Source organism: Candoia aspera, chromosome 4, assembly GCF_035149785.1.
Source record: "Candoia aspera isolate rCanAsp1 chromosome 4, rCanAsp1.hap2, whole genome shotgun sequence".
Taxonomy (NCBI): domain Eukaryota; kingdom Metazoa; phylum Chordata; class Lepidosauria; order Squamata; family Boidae; genus Candoia; species Candoia aspera.
In genome coordinates, this window is record NC_086156.1 from 100,917,021 (window position 1) to 100,934,158 (window position 17,138).

The following is a 17,138-nucleotide window of genomic DNA, read 5'->3' on the forward strand; positions in this document are numbered from 1 at the left end:
ATTTATGGGAGCACCAGCATTTCTGGAGAGCAACAGGTTGAGGAAAGCTGTTGTGAATGTTCTACATATCCCACATGGTTTGTGGAACGCTTCCAGATAGCCAGACCAAGCAAAAATATAATAAACAACCATCAGTTCCTGTTGTAGACATAGAAACAGAAAATAAGAACTGCACCCAAACTGTTCTATTATCTGGTAGCACTGCTGCTCTCAAACTGTTCTGTTCTTGCTTTTTCTGCTATTAAAATGACACATGGCATCTGCAGAGAATCATGACTGGTTGCAGCTTTTCATTTTTTACCAGATGTTCTGAGGCTATCTACTGAACCAGTGTTTGCCTACATGGGCAACTTCCAGATGTGAACTTCAGCTCCCAGGATTTCCTAGTCATTCTCTCTCTCCTGGCACTGAATTAATATTCTGTAGTCCAGATGTAGGTGCCCTCCAGATGGTCTGGACTTGCCTAATGGTGTGGGATCTTGTAATCCAAAACATCTGGAGGGACCAAGTTGTCTATTCTTGATGTAGCATATTTACAAGTAGACTTCAATTCCCTCTAGGGATGACAGAAATATGAACACAGGAAAAAAGGAAGGATAGGGACAAAAATGTACGGTGTCTACGGGCATGTCAGGATAAGAAGACACATGGAGAGAGATTAGCAGGATAATCTTTCCTCGACTGGATTGGAAAATTATAGAGAAGTGTACTGTTTTTAACTCAACTACAGGTGGTCCTTGCTTAATGACCACTCGTTCAGCAACCATTTGAACTTACAACAGTGCTGAATGAGTAGCGGTTACGACTGGTCCCCATACTTAAAGTCAGTCGCAGCGTCCCTGTGGTCACGTGATTGCCATTTGTGACCTTTGCCGGCTTCCTACAAGCAAAGTCAATGGGGAAGCCAGCAGGAGGTTGCAAATGGCGGCCATGTGATGTCCTCACTTAACAACCCACAATGATTCACTTAACGATGGCAACCAGAAATGCCAAGATTTCCATTGCTATGCGGCACAGTCACATGACATCAGGCTTAGCAACAGAAATTCCAGTCCCGATTGCCGTCATTAAGGGAGGACTACCCGCACTGCCAAGCCCTGACCACATGATGCTACTCACCTGAGGCGATTCCGCAGGCTGGTGATCTCACGATTCATGGATTCTGCTAATTCAGTGACATCCTCAAGTTCACGCTGCATGCGGCGACGGCTAGCGTTGGCCCGCGAGGCCTCCTCTTCGGCCTCCTCCAGCTGACGCTTCAGCTGCTTCAGCCGCAGGTGACCTTTTTCAACCTGTCCAAAACAGCCAGAGAAGCAAAGCCTAAATCTTTGCTCCTGAGATGAAGAAATGTCCAGCGTAACTCTCTGCAAGCTCGACCTGTTTCCTGAGGCCTCACCATTTTTGTATAAAGATGGAAAAGATTCCCAAAAAAGAATCTGGCGAGTCGCTTCAGATAGTTCTTAGCAAGACTTGCTCTACATGTACAGTTTTAGCTTTCTTTATGGCATAGCTTAGGTTATCTTCTTTTGCTTAAAACATGCAAAACAAAGGAGAATATATTTAAAAATAAGCCATCAGGAAAAAAGGTAGGAAAACAGATATTTGTATGCCACTCTTCAAAAGCAAGTTTTCCCTTTTTACTCTTTCATGGTTTCCAACAGCTGAGCCCTGAACCCACTGTCCAGGATGAAAAAATAAGGATAGTTTAGCCTAGTGTTGTTCAAACTTGGCCGCTTTAAGACGTGTGGACTTCAACTTCCAGAATTCCCCAGCCAGCAATCTACAATGTACCTGATTCTTATACTGGTCAGCATTTCTCCTCTCTTCATCAACCTGCAGGATCACTTCCTTGAGTTTCTTCTCTGCCCTCCTCACAAGTTTTCCTGACAGCATTCTCTCTCTATGAAATAGGAAATTTAAGAGGGAACAGATGAATCCACACCGAGTCATTCATATCTAGAGCAGAGCTATGGAAATCTATTAGTAAGCTATTGACTAGTTAACTGTTCCACTGAATTCAGTGGGCTTACTCCACAATATGAGTATAGCCAATGAACTCTTAATCCTCCTGTTCCTCCCAGCCCCAACTCGTACGAGTATTTGTACAATTCCTTGCTCCACCTAATCCCCTACAGCATAGGAGGAGGACCAAAGACACGCCCATGTGCCATTCTTTACCATGCAATGAAAATATACAGCACGGGTGGATAGCTTGTGGCCTCTGGACTCCTGTTTTCCTTCTAAGATCTTCCTGATTGCTATCATGAGGCAGAAACACATGATAATGGTAGTGTGAGCCCTAAAATAGGCTTAACAATACTTTAAAAAATTAACACGCCCTCCCACTAACTGGGGAAGAAAATAGAAAGCTGCAGTCCTGGCCATTTGCAAAACATGGCTCCACCTACTCTGAATCAACAGCTCATCCACAGTAGCCCTGGATCCCATCCACCCCCATGCAACAATCCTCAGGGTCGCACCTGGCCATCAAAAGGTCTGAGCCCTGAGAACTAGGATCTTACTCTCATTGCACTCTAGCCATTCTCCCAAGCCATCTTCACAGCCCAGAATTCACAGGCAGGCAGCCTTGGTGTCATTGCATCACCTGGATTCCTGTTCCAGCTGTTCCTCCAGCTGGGCCACCTTGGACTCCAGAGTTGCAATTGCCATCTTGTACTTGGACTTCACCGATGAGTCCATCTCACCCAACTTGGCCCTCAGGTCTTTGTTCTGGCGCTCCAGCTGTTGCCGAGCGTTCTCAGCCTTCTGGGAGAAGCTGCGTTCTCCTGCCAATTCGGTGGTGATCGTCTCTACCTGCACAGAGGACAGAATGGGAGGGAAATCGGAAGAAGGTTACAGCACAGTCTGGGTTCAACTGGGGGCCAGGGGAGACCGCTGCTTCGAAACAGCCATCTTACCTGCATGCTGAGCTTACGGTAGCGGTCATTCATGAGTTCCATGTTGCTTTGCTCTTCATCAAGTTCCTCCTCCAGCTGTGCAATTCTTGCCTCCAAGTGGCGTTTTTCATCTAGAAGAGCTGACCTGAAGTGGAGACGAAAAGAGTGATGGGGAAAGACAGTGGTTAATTAGGGCTTTGTGCCTGGCAGGAAACTAACAGGATACCCTCAAGAAGAGCATCGAGGCTGTTTCCACATCATTGTTGATTAGCACCACTGAGTCACTGCTTTTCTGCAATCCAACGGACACAGCCTTAAAAGAGAGGTTCCACACCACGGTTCTGTGTCAGACAAAGTGGCCATCTAATGGCTAAAACCTTTCTGTCGTATTCATTTCAAATGACCTCATTTAGCAAAGGTCCCTTTCAATACGGGCTTTACCCTCTAATGGTCTCCTGTTCGGCACGGCGGCATCATAACAAGCTCTAAACTGTTGTTCCACCAACGTATTTCTTTTTGGAAATGGGTTATTATCGTTATTTATAATATAATCAGTAATTATGCCCTTTCTCAAGAAGCAGCTTCAGATTAAAGGGGTGCAAAACTCAAGTACATTTGGCTAGCCTGTCCAACATAGACTGACCCTGGTACCGACAATCCCATTTTACCATGTTTAAAAGCAGTCACGAAAACAGATGAGAACACAACAGGGTGAAGGGCTATCCGTAATAATATATGGATTCTCCATAAAAACCGATAAACAAATTATGGCTATTGTAGAATCCATCACTAGCCTAGAGGCTGTTCATCAATCCAGGGTCAGATTGATGATGAACCATCCGTTCCAAGCAAAAGGCAACAGGGTGAAAACTGGGCTCAGAAGGCGGGAATGAGGGAGAAAGGTGCCTGTGCACTCACTTGCCACTGTTCCCATTGGCCAGCTCATCTGCCAAGTCATCCCGCTCCTGCTGGGCCTGCCTCTTGGCTCGCTCTGACGCTGCCAGTTCCTAGAAGTGGCGGAAAACAGGTAGCAAAAGATGGATTTACAGGGATGCGAACGGGATATACCCTCTTGGAAGAATCCATGACCAGTCAGTACATTTCCCACTACCTCCTGATTCAGAACCCTTCCGCCCACAAAGCCGGGATTCCCATCGTACACTTGCCAGAAGCTAAAAGATCCTATTCTGTTAAGGGGTGTTTTTTGGAGGTTCAGGCCGAATTAGTATATACGTTGCGCAGATCTGTGCATTTTCTTTTCCCAGCCCTGTCTCTCCTAGACTCATATTCCAATCCAACGTCCTGCTCACCTCCTGAAGCTGCAGTAGCTCTGCCTCCAGGTTTTTCAGCTTCTTCTCACTCTCACGAGACTGAATAAAAATCTCCTCACGAGCTGCCCGGGCTTCCTCGACTTCTCGCCAGAGTTCCTTCATTTGGGCCTGGAATTAAGAGAGAAAAAGGAAAGTAGGCACAAGGTTATGCCATCCGTTTGGGGGCTACATCCTAAGCCTAAAGCTAAGTACAAGACTGATGGATACCCTGTTGAATCTAAACTTATGTATCTGTAACTAAAATAATGGTACAGGTAGTCCTCTGGAGTGGGCTGGTCCATGAAGTCACGAAGAGTCGGAGGCGACTAAACGAATAAACAACAAGTCCTCTTTTAGCAACTGCCTCATACAGCCACCGTTCGCAGTTATGACGGTGATGAAAAAGTAACTTTATGACCAATCCTTTACAGACTTTCAGAGGTCAGTAAAGCAAAGGAAAGCTGAAGTAAGATCATAAGCACAGTTGCAGTTTCACTTAGCAACCGCTTCACTTAACAACCAAGTTGCCGGTCCCAATTGTGGTCGCTAAACGAGGACTACCTGGTGTGTTCCTCCCCTTTTTATACCACCTATTTAAAGCTCCCCCATGCCAACTTTTACATGGAAGCTCTCTGGAACAGAAATGCAACTTCTTATACAATGAAAGTTAAAACACAATATAAAATGGCGATTTAAAAAACCCTAGTATCCATCTCCCTGGTTGCCTACATTGACACCAAAAGATACCTGCAACTTGCGCAGCTGCTTCAAGGCTTCGTCCCTCCCCTTGCTAGTAGCATCCAGCTGTGCCTGTGTTTCCTGAAGATCCAGCTCCAACTTCTTCCGGGCTGCAAGCGCTTGGGCTCTCTGCTTCCTCTCGGCATCCAGTTCTGCCTCCAACTCTCGCACCTGGAGATGCACAGCAGCAGGGAGAAAGCATCAGCAGGAAGCTGCGGCCTTGATCTGCAGTCAAAACTACGCCATGCCCTGAAACCCCACTATCAGCTGCATCTTGGAAACTGAATAAAAGACACAGAGGTCTTGATTCTTCTTGGAAGGAACAGGATACACTTTGGCAGGGCAGCAAGATGTCTATAGCACAGCAGTGAAAACAAACCTAAAAGGGACATCAGAAACTAGGGATGCTGCTTCCCAGAAAATACACTGGTGGCTTTTCCCTCTTCCTCTGTTCTTCGCAGGAGTGATTATGTCTCTCAGAAATTGTCCAATCAAGGAGCTGAGTGGGTGGCAGGACTAAATTACTAGTTACGATTGCCGTAAGTGCAAAACAGCAACTGAAGGATACAATTTGTTCAAACAGAACAGAAACAAAAGGAAGGAACTGCTCTGCACTGCAAAATATCCATTCCCGCTGAGAAGCCCCAATGAATGAACCCGGGAATCTTGTTGAAAGAATCTGCATTAAAATGTGTGGCGATACAAATAAAAGTAATACAGTAGTTGGCGTCACTATTGCTTGCTCAACTAAGGAAAAGACCTGGATTGTAACTTCCAAAAATCCTTCAGAACTGAGGTGGGCTAGAAATACTGTCAAATGAACTGAGAGATGTTTTGAAGAGCCATGAAGGGAGATCTTAATTGTCGCTACATCTGTTGACAGACAAACTTTGTAAAACACAGTCCTTTCAAGAAATTCCTGGCTTATCTTGCTGGCAACTTTCTTTTTCAAAAGGTAAAGAAAGGCACAAGAAGATCAGCAATCCTTCATTGATACTAATCAATAGGGAAGACTTAGTTAAGGATGCAGTATGAATTAAGTACTTGGGGAGTAACCATGTAATGCTGGAGTTTGTGTGTTTGTTTATTTATGCAATTTATATAGCCATCCATCTCACAAACAAGCGACTCTGGGTGGCGTACAAGAGGGCTAAAACAGTGAATAAATACATTAAAAGATATAAAAAACCAAACTAAAACAAAGAATGATAGAAAAAGGGATGTTAAAAATTCTTGATTTTAAGGGAACTAGAAATGAGTGTGGTCAAGTATTAATCCACATTTTTAAAAAAACAGGTATTAATAACCCCATAATAATTATAAATGGGATCCAGCAGCAGGAGAAGCTTATGAGGAAAAAACAGGTGGGAGATCCTAAAAAAGATGATCCTAAAAGTACAAAGGTAAACACAGAGGACCACAGAAGATGCCAATGCGGCTACACAAAAGGTTTATGGAACATCTAAAAACAAAAAATGATACAAAGAAGAAATAGGAAAAGGGCCAGGTCATGATGGCAGCACATTGGAACTGTAAACCTGTCATGAAGCTAAAAGTTCAGGATCAGCTAAAGTTAGCAAAGGATGCTAGCAAAAAGGGGTCCTCTAAATATGTTCAAAATAAAAGGAAAAGGAAAAAATACAGCAGATCAGTTGCTCAGCGAAGATGTCAAAATGTTAACAGGCAGCACAGGAAAATCAGAAATATTTTGGTTCAGCCTTCCCTAGGAAATTGTAAAAAGCAAGACGAATGGGTCTTCAGCAAAGAATCGTTACCTTGTCATGGTGCTGGAGTCTGAGCACCTCAATGATGCCATGAGCTAAACCATGAAGGGCCACCCAAGACAGGAAAGTCATGACAGAGAGGCCAGACTAAATGCGATCCCGGGGGAAGGTAATGGCAACCCACCCCAGTATTCTTGCCGTGAAAACTAAATGGATCAGTACAACCAGAGATATGTCGGTATACCATCGGAAGATGAGACCCCCAGGTCAGAAGATGGTCAAAATGCTACTGGGGAGGAACAGAGGATGAGTTCAACTAGCCCCAGAGGTTAGCCAGAAGAGATAAGGAATTATTTTTAAACAAGCAATGCGTGGAAGTGGAAGAAGACAATAGAATAGGAAGGACAAGAGACCTCTTCCAGAAAATTAGAAACTTCAGAGGTAAATTCCAGGCCAAAATGGGTACGATCAAAAACAAAGATGGCAAGGACCTAACAGAAGAAGAAGAGATCAAGAAATGGTGGCAAGAATATACAGAAGACCTGTATAGGAAGGATGACAATATTGGGGATAGCTTTGACAGTGTGGTCAGTGAGCTAGAGCCAGACATCCTGAAGAGTGAGGTTGAATGGGCCTTAAGAAGCATTGCTAATAACAAGGCAGCAGGAGACGACGGCATCCCAGCTGAACTGTTCAAAATCTTGCGAGATGATGCTGTCAAGGTAATGCATGCTATATGCCAGCAAATTTGGAAAACACAAGAATGGCCATCAGATTGGAAAAAACCAACTTATATCCCCATACCAAAAAAGGGAAACAATAAAGAATGTTCAAACTATCGAACAGTAGCACTCATTTCACATGCCAATAAGGTAATGCTCAAGATCCTGCAAGGTAGACTTCAGCAATTCATGGAGCGAGAATTGCCAGATGTACAAGCTGGGTTTAGAAAAGGCAGAGGAACTAGGGACCAAATTGCCAATATCCGCTGGATAATGGAAAAAGCCAGGGAGTTTCAGAAAAACATCTATTTCTGTTTTATTGACTATTCTAAAGCCTTTGACTGTGTGGACCATAACAAATTGTGGCAAGTTCTTAGTGGTATGGGGATACCAAGTCATCTTGTATGCCTCCTGAAGAATCTGTATAACGACCAAATAGTAACAGTAAGAACGGACCACGGAACAACGGACTGGTTTAAGATTGGGAAAGGAGTACGGCAGGGCTGTATACTCTCACCCTACCTATTCAACTTGTACGCAGAACACATCATGCGACATGCTGGGCTTGAGGAATCCAAGGCTGGAGTTAAAATCGCTGGAAGAAACATTAACAATCTCAGATATGCAGATGATACCACTTTGATGGCTGAAAGTGAAGAGGAACTGAGGAGCCTTATGATGAAGGTGAAAGAAGAAAGTGCAAAAGCTGGCTTGCAGCTAAACCTCAAAAAACCAAGATTATGGCAACCAGCTTGATTGATAACTGGCAAATAGAGGGAGAAAACGTAGAGGCAGTGAAAGACTTTGTATTTCTAGGTGCGAAGATTACTGCGGATGCTGACTACAGTCAGGAAATCAGAAGACGTTTAATCCTTGGGAGAAGAGCAATGACAAATCTTGATAAAATAGTTAAGAGCAGAGACATCACACTGACAACAAAGGTCCGCATAGTTAAAGCAATGGTGTTCCTGTAGTAACATATGGCTGCGAGAGCTGGACCATAAGGAAGGCTGAGAGAAGGAAGATTGATGCTTTTGAACTGTGGTGTTGCAGGAAAATTCTGAGAGTGCCTTGGACTGCAAGAAGACCAAACCAGTCCATCCTCCAGGAAATCAAGCCAGACTGCTCACTTGAGGGAATGATATTAAAGGCAAAACTGAAATACTCTGGCCACATAATGAGAAGACAGGACACCCTGGAGAAGATGCTGATGCTAGGGAGAGTGGAGGGCAAAAGGAAGAGGGGCCGACCAAGGGCAAGGTGGATGGATGATATTCTAGAGGTGATGGACTGTCCCTGGGGGAGCTGGGGGTGTTGACGACCAACAGGAAGCTCTGGCGTGGGCTGGTCCATGAAGTCACGAAGAGTCGGAAGCGACTAAACGAATAAACAACAAGATGAATGGGTAGGATTGAAGTTTGAAATTGACAGAAAGATGGTCAGGGAACACTTCTTTACTGTGAATGAGTTTCATTTTCCAGCACCAGATGAATTGCATCCTAGGGTAATGAATGAAAAAGCTGATGGGCTAGAGAAATCATTACTATTTCTGAAAAATTTTGGAGTATATATGGAGGGAAATGTTCCTAGCTTCAAAGAGAGAAAAGGAGGATCCAGTCAGCCTCACACTGATCCCTGGGATGATTCTAGAGCAGTGTTTCTCAACCTTGGCAACTTTAAGATGCGTGGACTTCAACTCCCAGAATTCCCCAGCCAGCGCATGCTGGCTGGGGAATTCTGGGAGTTGAAGTCCACGCATCTTAAAGTTGCCAAGGTTGAGAAACACTGCTCTAGACCAAATCAGCAAGAGATTGACTTTGAAACCAATGCAATAATTATCAAGCAATTCCCAAGCCCACTTTTTGATCTAATCAACATCTAGCTCCGTAAAGACTGATACATACACTTCACCTCTTCGCCCATACACTTCACCCTTCCTCCCTACCTGCTTGCTGAGCAGTTTCTTCTTGTCATCATTGGCATCATCACGGTTCTGCAGCTCCCTCTCGTGTTGCGCCTTCAAGGCCTGCATGTTGACCTCCAAGCGCAGCTTCCCGTCCTCTGCAGCCTGCAGCTCATCTTCCAGCTCCTCCAGTTGTGTTCGCATCTCTTGCACCTGCTGTTCCAAGGCCCGCTTGGAGCGCTCAAGCTCATGCACCTGATTCCAAGCAGAAGCGAGAGAGAGAAGAAAAAATGTATTGTTATAGAAAAGGGGAATGGGGATAGGGTTGGGTAGGGAGAGTAACAGAATCTTGAAGGATTGTGCCATCCCTATGCCCTCAGCCCCAGATCCTGATGCTCTGGAAACTTCAACATTCAACACTCAGTTAGTAAATATAGAGATTTCTAAAAGGAAAAGAATCCCTTGATAAGAGAGGAATCACCTCAAAAGTGTATGTGAGGAATCAAGATAAAATAAGCGCTAACAAGATTTTTAAAGCTTAACTGCAACCACAGAATTTTAAATGTCCAATTGTGGAATTTCAGTTTTTCGGTATTATTGGGGCAGTAACATTAAAAGGGAATTTCTACACATAGTTACTGAAAAGTAAACCCTGATGGATTCCATAGAACTTCCTTTTGAGTATGCAAGTGTAGGACAGATTAAGTTTTACGAGTGTGGCACGTTGCTTGCCATACAAAAGATTTGAGCATCTCCTGGTAGAGTTGGGAAAGGCTCTTCCTGAGCTGGATCTCTCAATAATCTGATTCAGTGTAAGGAAAGGTAATGCAATAAAAACTGAGGAAGCATCTTAAAAGAAGCATTTGTAATGGTGTGCAGGAATGACCTTGGAAGAGAGGGTAAAGAGATGCAGCCAAGGAAACAGTCAGAAAAAAGGCAGCTGAGCCCACAGCAGGAATGTGGATGGGGCAAGAGGCTCAGAAGAGACCCTCCTTAGTTTCTTGGGCTGTAAAGGAGACGGGGGGAGAGATGTACTTTCACACTTGCAAGATTCTGTGAATGTAGCTTTACAATAAAGTAGGATTAGCTCATCTGGTCATGTTTTCTGTCTGGTCTACCTCATAAGGCTAACAGCATTCTCCTTCTGTGACGTACAGTACCAAGAGAATGCCTCTTCCATATCTGTTATGCTACATCCTCATGCCCCATCCATCAACCACAGAAACTTGTCTCTTTCTCAGAAACACCAGTTATACCAATGTTAAAGTAAATAACATTAAGCTTATTTAATTGGATTACGGCTCTAGAATCTCCTCTGCTTTACCCCCGCCCTCCCAGGACCATATTCAGAGGAGGAGAGCATTTGTCCCATTCCAGCAAGGCCTTGCTGTTTTAATCCTAAGCCCCCTAGAACTGCTTCTCCCTGATGAAGGCAGCAGACAGCTGATTAAATAAATAAACACACTTACATTTTTGCCAACGTCGTCCTTGGAGCTGACCAGGTCATCCATTTCTGCTCGCAGCTGCTTGTTCTGCCTCTCCAGCTCCTCCCTTATTTCTAGTGCCTCTTCCAGGGCACGGCTCAGCGACAACACCTTGGTCTCCTTTTCACGGGCATCAGCTTCAGCGCGGTCCCTTTCCTCAGCATGGCGGGCTGAGATCAGCTTCTCCTCGGCCAACATCTGCCAGAAGCCCAAACGTGGCTTAGTAGTACATGTTCTTCACTGACCATCTATACGTGTACAACCCTGTCACCCAGTACATGAACTGTTGCCACACAAGAAATTCATGCTCTTTTTCTGCTCGGTGCCAGCTTAACTGTGGCAAACCTCTAGAATACCAAATTACAACTTCCTCTGGGTCAATTTTATCTTGAAATTAATTATTTCATTCAAATTTGGTATCACTTTTTCTAGTTCTGTTAATGAAGTGATTATTACCTTAGTCTGTCTAAATGGTTTGGGGGGACAGAAACATTTTCACTGTTGTTCTTGCATTTGCTTTTGTGTTACTGTTTTTTTTTTCCCCTTGTAACTATGTTCAATAATTTTTGAAGTACTGTTTGTACTAATAAAAACGCAAAACAAAGGAAAACAAAAACTCAAAGTAAACCAGCCTTGGTGCTTGTATTTGAAGGAAGAGAGTGTGTGTGTGTGTGTGCGCATGCGCATGCGCATGGGTGAAGGGGTGGAGTGGGCTGGGGCGGGAAGAACGAATCCAACATTTCCACATCAAGTCTTTTTCAGGGCCTAATTTTCCAAGTTTAACAATTTCATCAAATAGGCAGGGAGGCAGCAAAGCTACTGGACCTGAAGAGGCAATTTGGGAATGAGGACGATAGTGATGGAGGTTTCTGAGAGGATAAGAAGGACATCAGTTACCAGAGAGTTAAGTGTTCAATTAATGGGGATACAGGTTTGAGAAGACATTTTTTATTTTAGGGGACCAAACCATTTAGCATCAGAATTCAAGGCAAGTTCCCACTGTTGTGGGACACAGCTGTAAAATGGACAAAGCGAAGAAACATAATTCTGGGGAGAGACCTGATGGATGAAACAAAGGCCTCACCTGGTCAAATTTCTTTTGCTTCTTCTCAAGGGCAGAGACCACCTGGCGCTGTTGGTCCAGGGCAACAGTGACATCATCCAGCTCCTGCTGCAGACGGGTCCGCCCTTTCTCCAGCTTGTCACAGGCCTGGGCACGTTCCTCATGGCGCAAGGTGAGTGCCTCTAGTTCCTTGGCTGCCCGGCGCCGAGCTTCCTCAATTGATTCTGCCACTCCAGCATCTTCCTCCAGTTTCTTCTTGGTCTCCATCACCTGGTAAAACAGCCAAGAAAAACCACACAGAGTTTATACATCTACACTACTAAAGTTGCTGAGGGAATGGAAGCTTCTTGCAGAACACAAAAGCCCAGCTCCTCCCCTCCGTGTCCTTCACGATGCTCCTCCATATGCTGTCTTCACAGAACTTTTTAAAAATGTAACTTTAGCATGTGTTTATCAAGAGATAAGGAAAAGAGATTTGGCAGAACTGAGTCTGGAACCCCATTTTATTTATTTATTTATTTATTATTCAAATTTAATTACCACCCATCTGCCCCAAAAGAGGGACTCTGGGCAGTTTACAATTTTCCTAATCAAACCCCTGAGGAGAGAAGAGTAAGTCCTGATCTCTAAGTTTCCTCGTTAAATTAATCAACTTTTCTTTTCTTTGATGGGGTTTTGCTTGGGGTGTGTTTCCTTCTGCGGCCCTTTCTTTTTAATCCTACCCCACCTGCTGCTGCAGACTCTGGATCTGGCGAGCAAAGTTGGCCTTGGCAGCTTCCTCCTCCTCCAGCTGCTCTAGCAGAGTGCCTTTCTCCTCTTCCAGTTGCCGGACTCGAGAACTCAGATTCAGCTTCTGCCTCGTCTCTTCTTGGAGTAATTCCTGGGATAGAAGACGGAAGAGAAGGATAAAAGGTGTGGGTCGGAGACTGAACCCATCCTCTTCTCCTTGATATAAGATTCCCAGTTCCCAGTTCTTCCAATCAAATCTGCCTCCCTAGGACCTTTCAACAGATCAGTCTTGCACAGAGTCTTCTCTCTGACAAAGAATTTGCAGGGAATGGAACTGGGCTTTCCTGCCATGACTCCCCCCCCCCACATTATATTATATTCTACTCATTGGTGCCTATCCCCACTAACATCTATAAAGTTCCAAAGTCACTTCTCCTTAGCAAGCTTTTAATAATGTTTTCATGTTAAACCTAGGGCTATATGGAAACCTGGCCTGGAAGGGCAAAACGGGTGAACATACAGTACATACAGTACCTCTTAGGAACAACTTGAAGCAGCTGTGGACTTGCACATCTGATGCATCATCCCAGAAAAGACACAATTGCTTTTAAGGGGTTCCCAACAAGTAGTGCATGGAGCAAGTAGTGCTCCAAATCACATTTTGCCCTTTAAATCCAGAACTCTGCATAGCTCTTTTAGAGACTAATTAGAAACTACTATTATTGAGTGTACTGGGACAATCACATTTCCTTCCTCCCTTCCCTTCCCTTCCCTTCCCTTCCCTTCCCTTCCCTTCCCTTCCCTTCCCTCCTTCCTTCCTTCCCCTTCTATGCCACTAAATTCCCATAGGCTGTAAGGGGCTTAAAGACCACCACTAGGGATAATAAAATAATTCCAACAAATAAAAGCCCCCAAACCATCTTGTGGGAACAGATTAAACCTCAACATACCCAAAATGGCCTCCTAAACAGCCAGACCTTTATGGCCCTTCAGAAGCCAAATAAGTAGGAGAAGGACTGGATTTCCAGGGCAGGCTCACCCCCCAAGGTCCTTGTAGAGAGAGAGCGTTGCCCCAGAGAAGGGACCCTAGTCAATCCCTTTCTTTCCAATCTCTCTGGGTGGGCAGATTCAGCCCAGGAAGGAGGTCTTGTAGGTCTCCAGACCCTGGGACATAAATGGCTGTACAGGTGACAACCAGCAGCTTGAATTACACCTGGAAGCTAAATGACAGTCAATGCAGCTCCTCAAGTAGCTGTGTCACATGGGCAAATTTTGAAGTGCTCATAACTACACGGATAGCTACCTGCTGTTTTACAGGCCCAAGCTCTATGTTCTACTCCCTGTTGCTGTTTTTCTCCTCCACTCTCTCTTAGCTTCCATCAGGCTGCTATGAAAATTCACCAAGAGTCAGAATACATCTACATTACATCCCCGATTCCCAAACAAAACATGGATCTCCACCAGCTGCTGAGCTTCTCTCATTCCCACCTTTCCTATGTACCTGAGTATCCTGCAGATGGGATTCAACACTAGCCAGATCCTTGGCAAGCTTTATTGTCTTGGATTCTGCACTTCCCAAGGTCCCAGAGACTCCATCAAGCTCATTCTGTTTCCAGGAGATGGAAACCACAGGTAGACAGAAAAACAAACCAGTGGAAAAATGAGAATGCATCGAAGAACATCAAATCATCAAACTCTCACAAATGAAAAGCTAGGGATAAAGGCAGAGTTTCATGTAACATTCATTCCACTGTACGAACAAGGACATGGTATCTGGCTCAGAATATGACATCTTGAGAAACTCAGCTTTGAAACATGGACATTCCTAGTTCCCATGGGTCTGCATAAAAGCCTGAAAGCCAAAATTACGATGGCTGCTGAAGGCTCAGAAAGCAGATAATGGGCATTGCTTCATAGCTTTCAGCCAGGGCCATCTCAGGGACTACGTCCTTGGGTACCATTTCTTTTTCCATTGTCTGCCATTCACCTGCACCCTAGTTGGTCGGCCCGCTCCCATCAATTCTGATGCTCGTCCTCTAATTTCTGCCATTAAACATCAATCCGAACCAGCATTTCCCCCATCATCTCACAGCCTCCATCTCTGCAGCAAAATTATGCAAAGAAAACATCCTTGCATAATGAAACCTAAACATAGAATTCTGTGGGCTGCGTGGCAGAAAATCAGCAAGGCACAGAAGAACATTTAGAGACATATAGCAGCCTTACATAAAACTGGGAAGATGATTCCCATGGCAACCTTCTGCAACCTGGTGCCCTCCGTGCAGTGGTTCAGCTCCCATAATTGTCAGTTGGCATGGTCAGGCTGGAGAAGGCTGATCCAAGGATACAGGGACCTAGGAAATGCTTTGTGGATGCAAGTACTTCGGAGCCAAACCCAGCAATCCAAAATACAGTTCTCTTTTTAATGCACTCACTCACGTGTGGGCTTACACACCTGCAGCTTCACCAGCCTGTCGGTGAGCTCAGACTTGACTCTTTCGCTCTCAGCTGCCCGGAGCTGCAGCTCCTGGACTTGACTCTCCAGCTTCTTGCGCCGCTGCTCTGATTCCAGCTTGGCCCCTTGCAGGAGCTTCACCTCCTTCTGCATCTCTGTGTTTTCCCCTTCCAAGGCTTGCTTTGTCTTCTCCAGGGTAGTTTTGAACTAGGGAGGGTAGAGATAACCAAAGGAAGCTGTGAGCCCTCCTCTTGTGCCCTCTGGCACTGCAATTTATATTTCTTGGGGTAAACCCCATCCTGTTCAATGGGCCTGGTTTCAAAAGGACACACTCTGGATTCTGAGTAAGCCTCAAACTCCATCTCCTCACTTTGCAAAAGGACCAGAGCTCTACATTTAGGCAGACTTTTCTTTGTTCCGTACTATCAGATCTACTGAAGCTAAACCCATCGCGCCAAAGGTCTTGGACCCCCCTTTCCCACTCTAGTCTAATAAACCCAGCAGGCTCCACTTGCAGCAGCATACCCGCCTTGACTGCTCCAGCTGTTCTGACAGCTCCTCCAGAGCACTGGTGTGGCGCTGGCGCATGTCCAGCACCTGTACTTCATGTGCCTTGATCTCATCCTCAATAGTCTTCTTGAGCTCTGTCACCTCTAGCTCTCGTTTTGACCTGAAACAGGAAGAGAAAGGATAGACTAATAAGAAGAGACGGCCCGCTTCTATTGCATTTGTGGATTTTGGGTAGCTAAGTTCTGCACCCAGATGTCTCACCCAAGACGCAGCAGCCTGTGGGTGAGGAAGGCCCCTCAGGGCACGCCCATCTTTTACCGTAGCTCTTGCTGTGCGGCCGTGGAATCCAGGGTGTCCTCCAGTTCTGTCTTTAGAGCTTCCAGCTCCTCCCCGAGGTCACGCCGCTGTTTCTCAGCTTTGGCACGGGCCATCTTCTCAGACTCCAGGTCTTCCTGCAGTTCTGACAGTTGGGCTTGCAGCTCACGCAGGGACTTGAGCACAGCGTTCTTCTGGGATGACTCCTCCTCCACTCTGCATGATGAAGAAGGAAGGTCAGCGGGACAAGCCAAGGGACCAAACGACCTGGGATGTAGGGAGCTTGTAGCACCAATATCGAGGGAGAAGGACAGCAGAGCTCAGAGACAAACCCCACAGATTCTCAGGGAGAAGCCATGACAGTCACATAAGGATTGCAGGGTAGGCCTCCTACAAGTATTCAGTGCTAGAGTTCAGACAATACATGTTTACAGCCTTATATGCCGCTGGCAATCAACAGCCTTCACCTCTTTTGCTCTAGAGAATTCCAGTCTCTGGCAACCTTGAGTCCTCCCTCTAAACCAATGTTTCTCAACTTTGGCAACTTTAAGATGTGTGGACTTCAACTCCCAGAATTCCCCAGCCAGCATGCGGGGAGTTAAAATCCATACATCTTAAAGTTGCCAAGATTGAAAAACACAGGCTTAGATGGACATCTGAGAGAAAGCCCAGCTTGGAATTTTTCCTGTTTTCTCCTCTCCCTCAACTTCCTATGTTGAAATCTCTTTCATCAGACTGTTGGTTTAATTAATTCACTTTCATAATCTTGATATCATGCTGCCCCCTTCTCCACTTGCCTGGAATGCCAGGAACTGTCAATAAGGAGAATGCAGGAGGCTAGAAACCAGGAGACTGAGAGTTCTAGGTCTGCTTTGGGCATGAAAGCCGACTGGGTGACTTTGGGCCAGGCACTCTCTCTCAGCCGAATCCACCTCACAGGGTTGTTGTGGGGAAAAGAGGCAGTAGTATTAGGTGTGTTTGCTGCCTTGTATATAAAAAATGCAGGATAAAATATAATAATAATAATTATTATTATTATTACTATTATTATTATATTATTTATAACAGCTGCCACTTGTTACTCCTCAGGTAAGTGCCTGCTGCTCTAAAAATAAATTAAGGCTTAAGTTATGTAGTTAATTACCATAAGCACACCCTATTTTCTGTATTACCAGGCTGTATGGTAAATCTTTTTAATAACTATATTAATGCTATCACCCCTCAAAGGTTTGTTGATGGTTACTCTGAGAACCCACATAATCATACCATACCATCACTTCTGGCAGCA

The 17,138-nt window shown here is 45.0% G+C and overlaps 1 protein-coding gene across 5 annotated transcripts in view; it reads right to left on the minus strand.

Moving 5' to 3' along the window:
• LOC134495671 (myosin-10-like) overlaps positions 1–17,138 on the minus strand; it is a 54,849-nt gene that overhangs the window by 5,019 nt on the left and 32,692 nt on the right. For all 5 annotated transcript variants that reach the window (XM_063301253.1, XM_063301250.1, XM_063301251.1 and 2 more), the window contains 15 exons: positions 15,854–16,066; positions 15,551–15,695; positions 15,026–15,232; positions 14,072–14,176; positions 12,569–12,721; positions 11,863–12,111; positions 10,764–10,976; positions 9,337–9,549; positions 4,955–5,116; positions 4,208–4,336; positions 3,816–3,904; positions 2,919–3,042; positions 2,606–2,814; positions 1,792–1,900; positions 1,120–1,292 (listed from right to left, as the gene is read on the minus strand). In XM_063301253.1, coding sequence (XP_063157323.1) covers positions 1,120–1,292; positions 1,792–1,900; positions 2,606–2,814; positions 2,919–3,042; positions 3,816–3,904; positions 4,208–4,336; positions 4,955–5,116; positions 9,337–9,549; positions 10,764–10,976; positions 11,863–12,111; positions 12,569–12,721; positions 14,072–14,176; positions 15,026–15,232; positions 15,551–15,695; positions 15,854–16,066 — 2,493 coding nt within the window. The remainder of the gene's footprint in view (positions 1–1,119; positions 1,293–1,791; positions 1,901–2,605; positions 2,815–2,918; positions 3,043–3,815; positions 3,905–4,207; positions 4,337–4,954; positions 5,117–9,336; positions 9,550–10,763; positions 10,977–11,862; positions 12,112–12,568; positions 12,722–14,071; positions 14,177–15,025; positions 15,233–15,550; positions 15,696–15,853; positions 16,067–17,138) is intronic.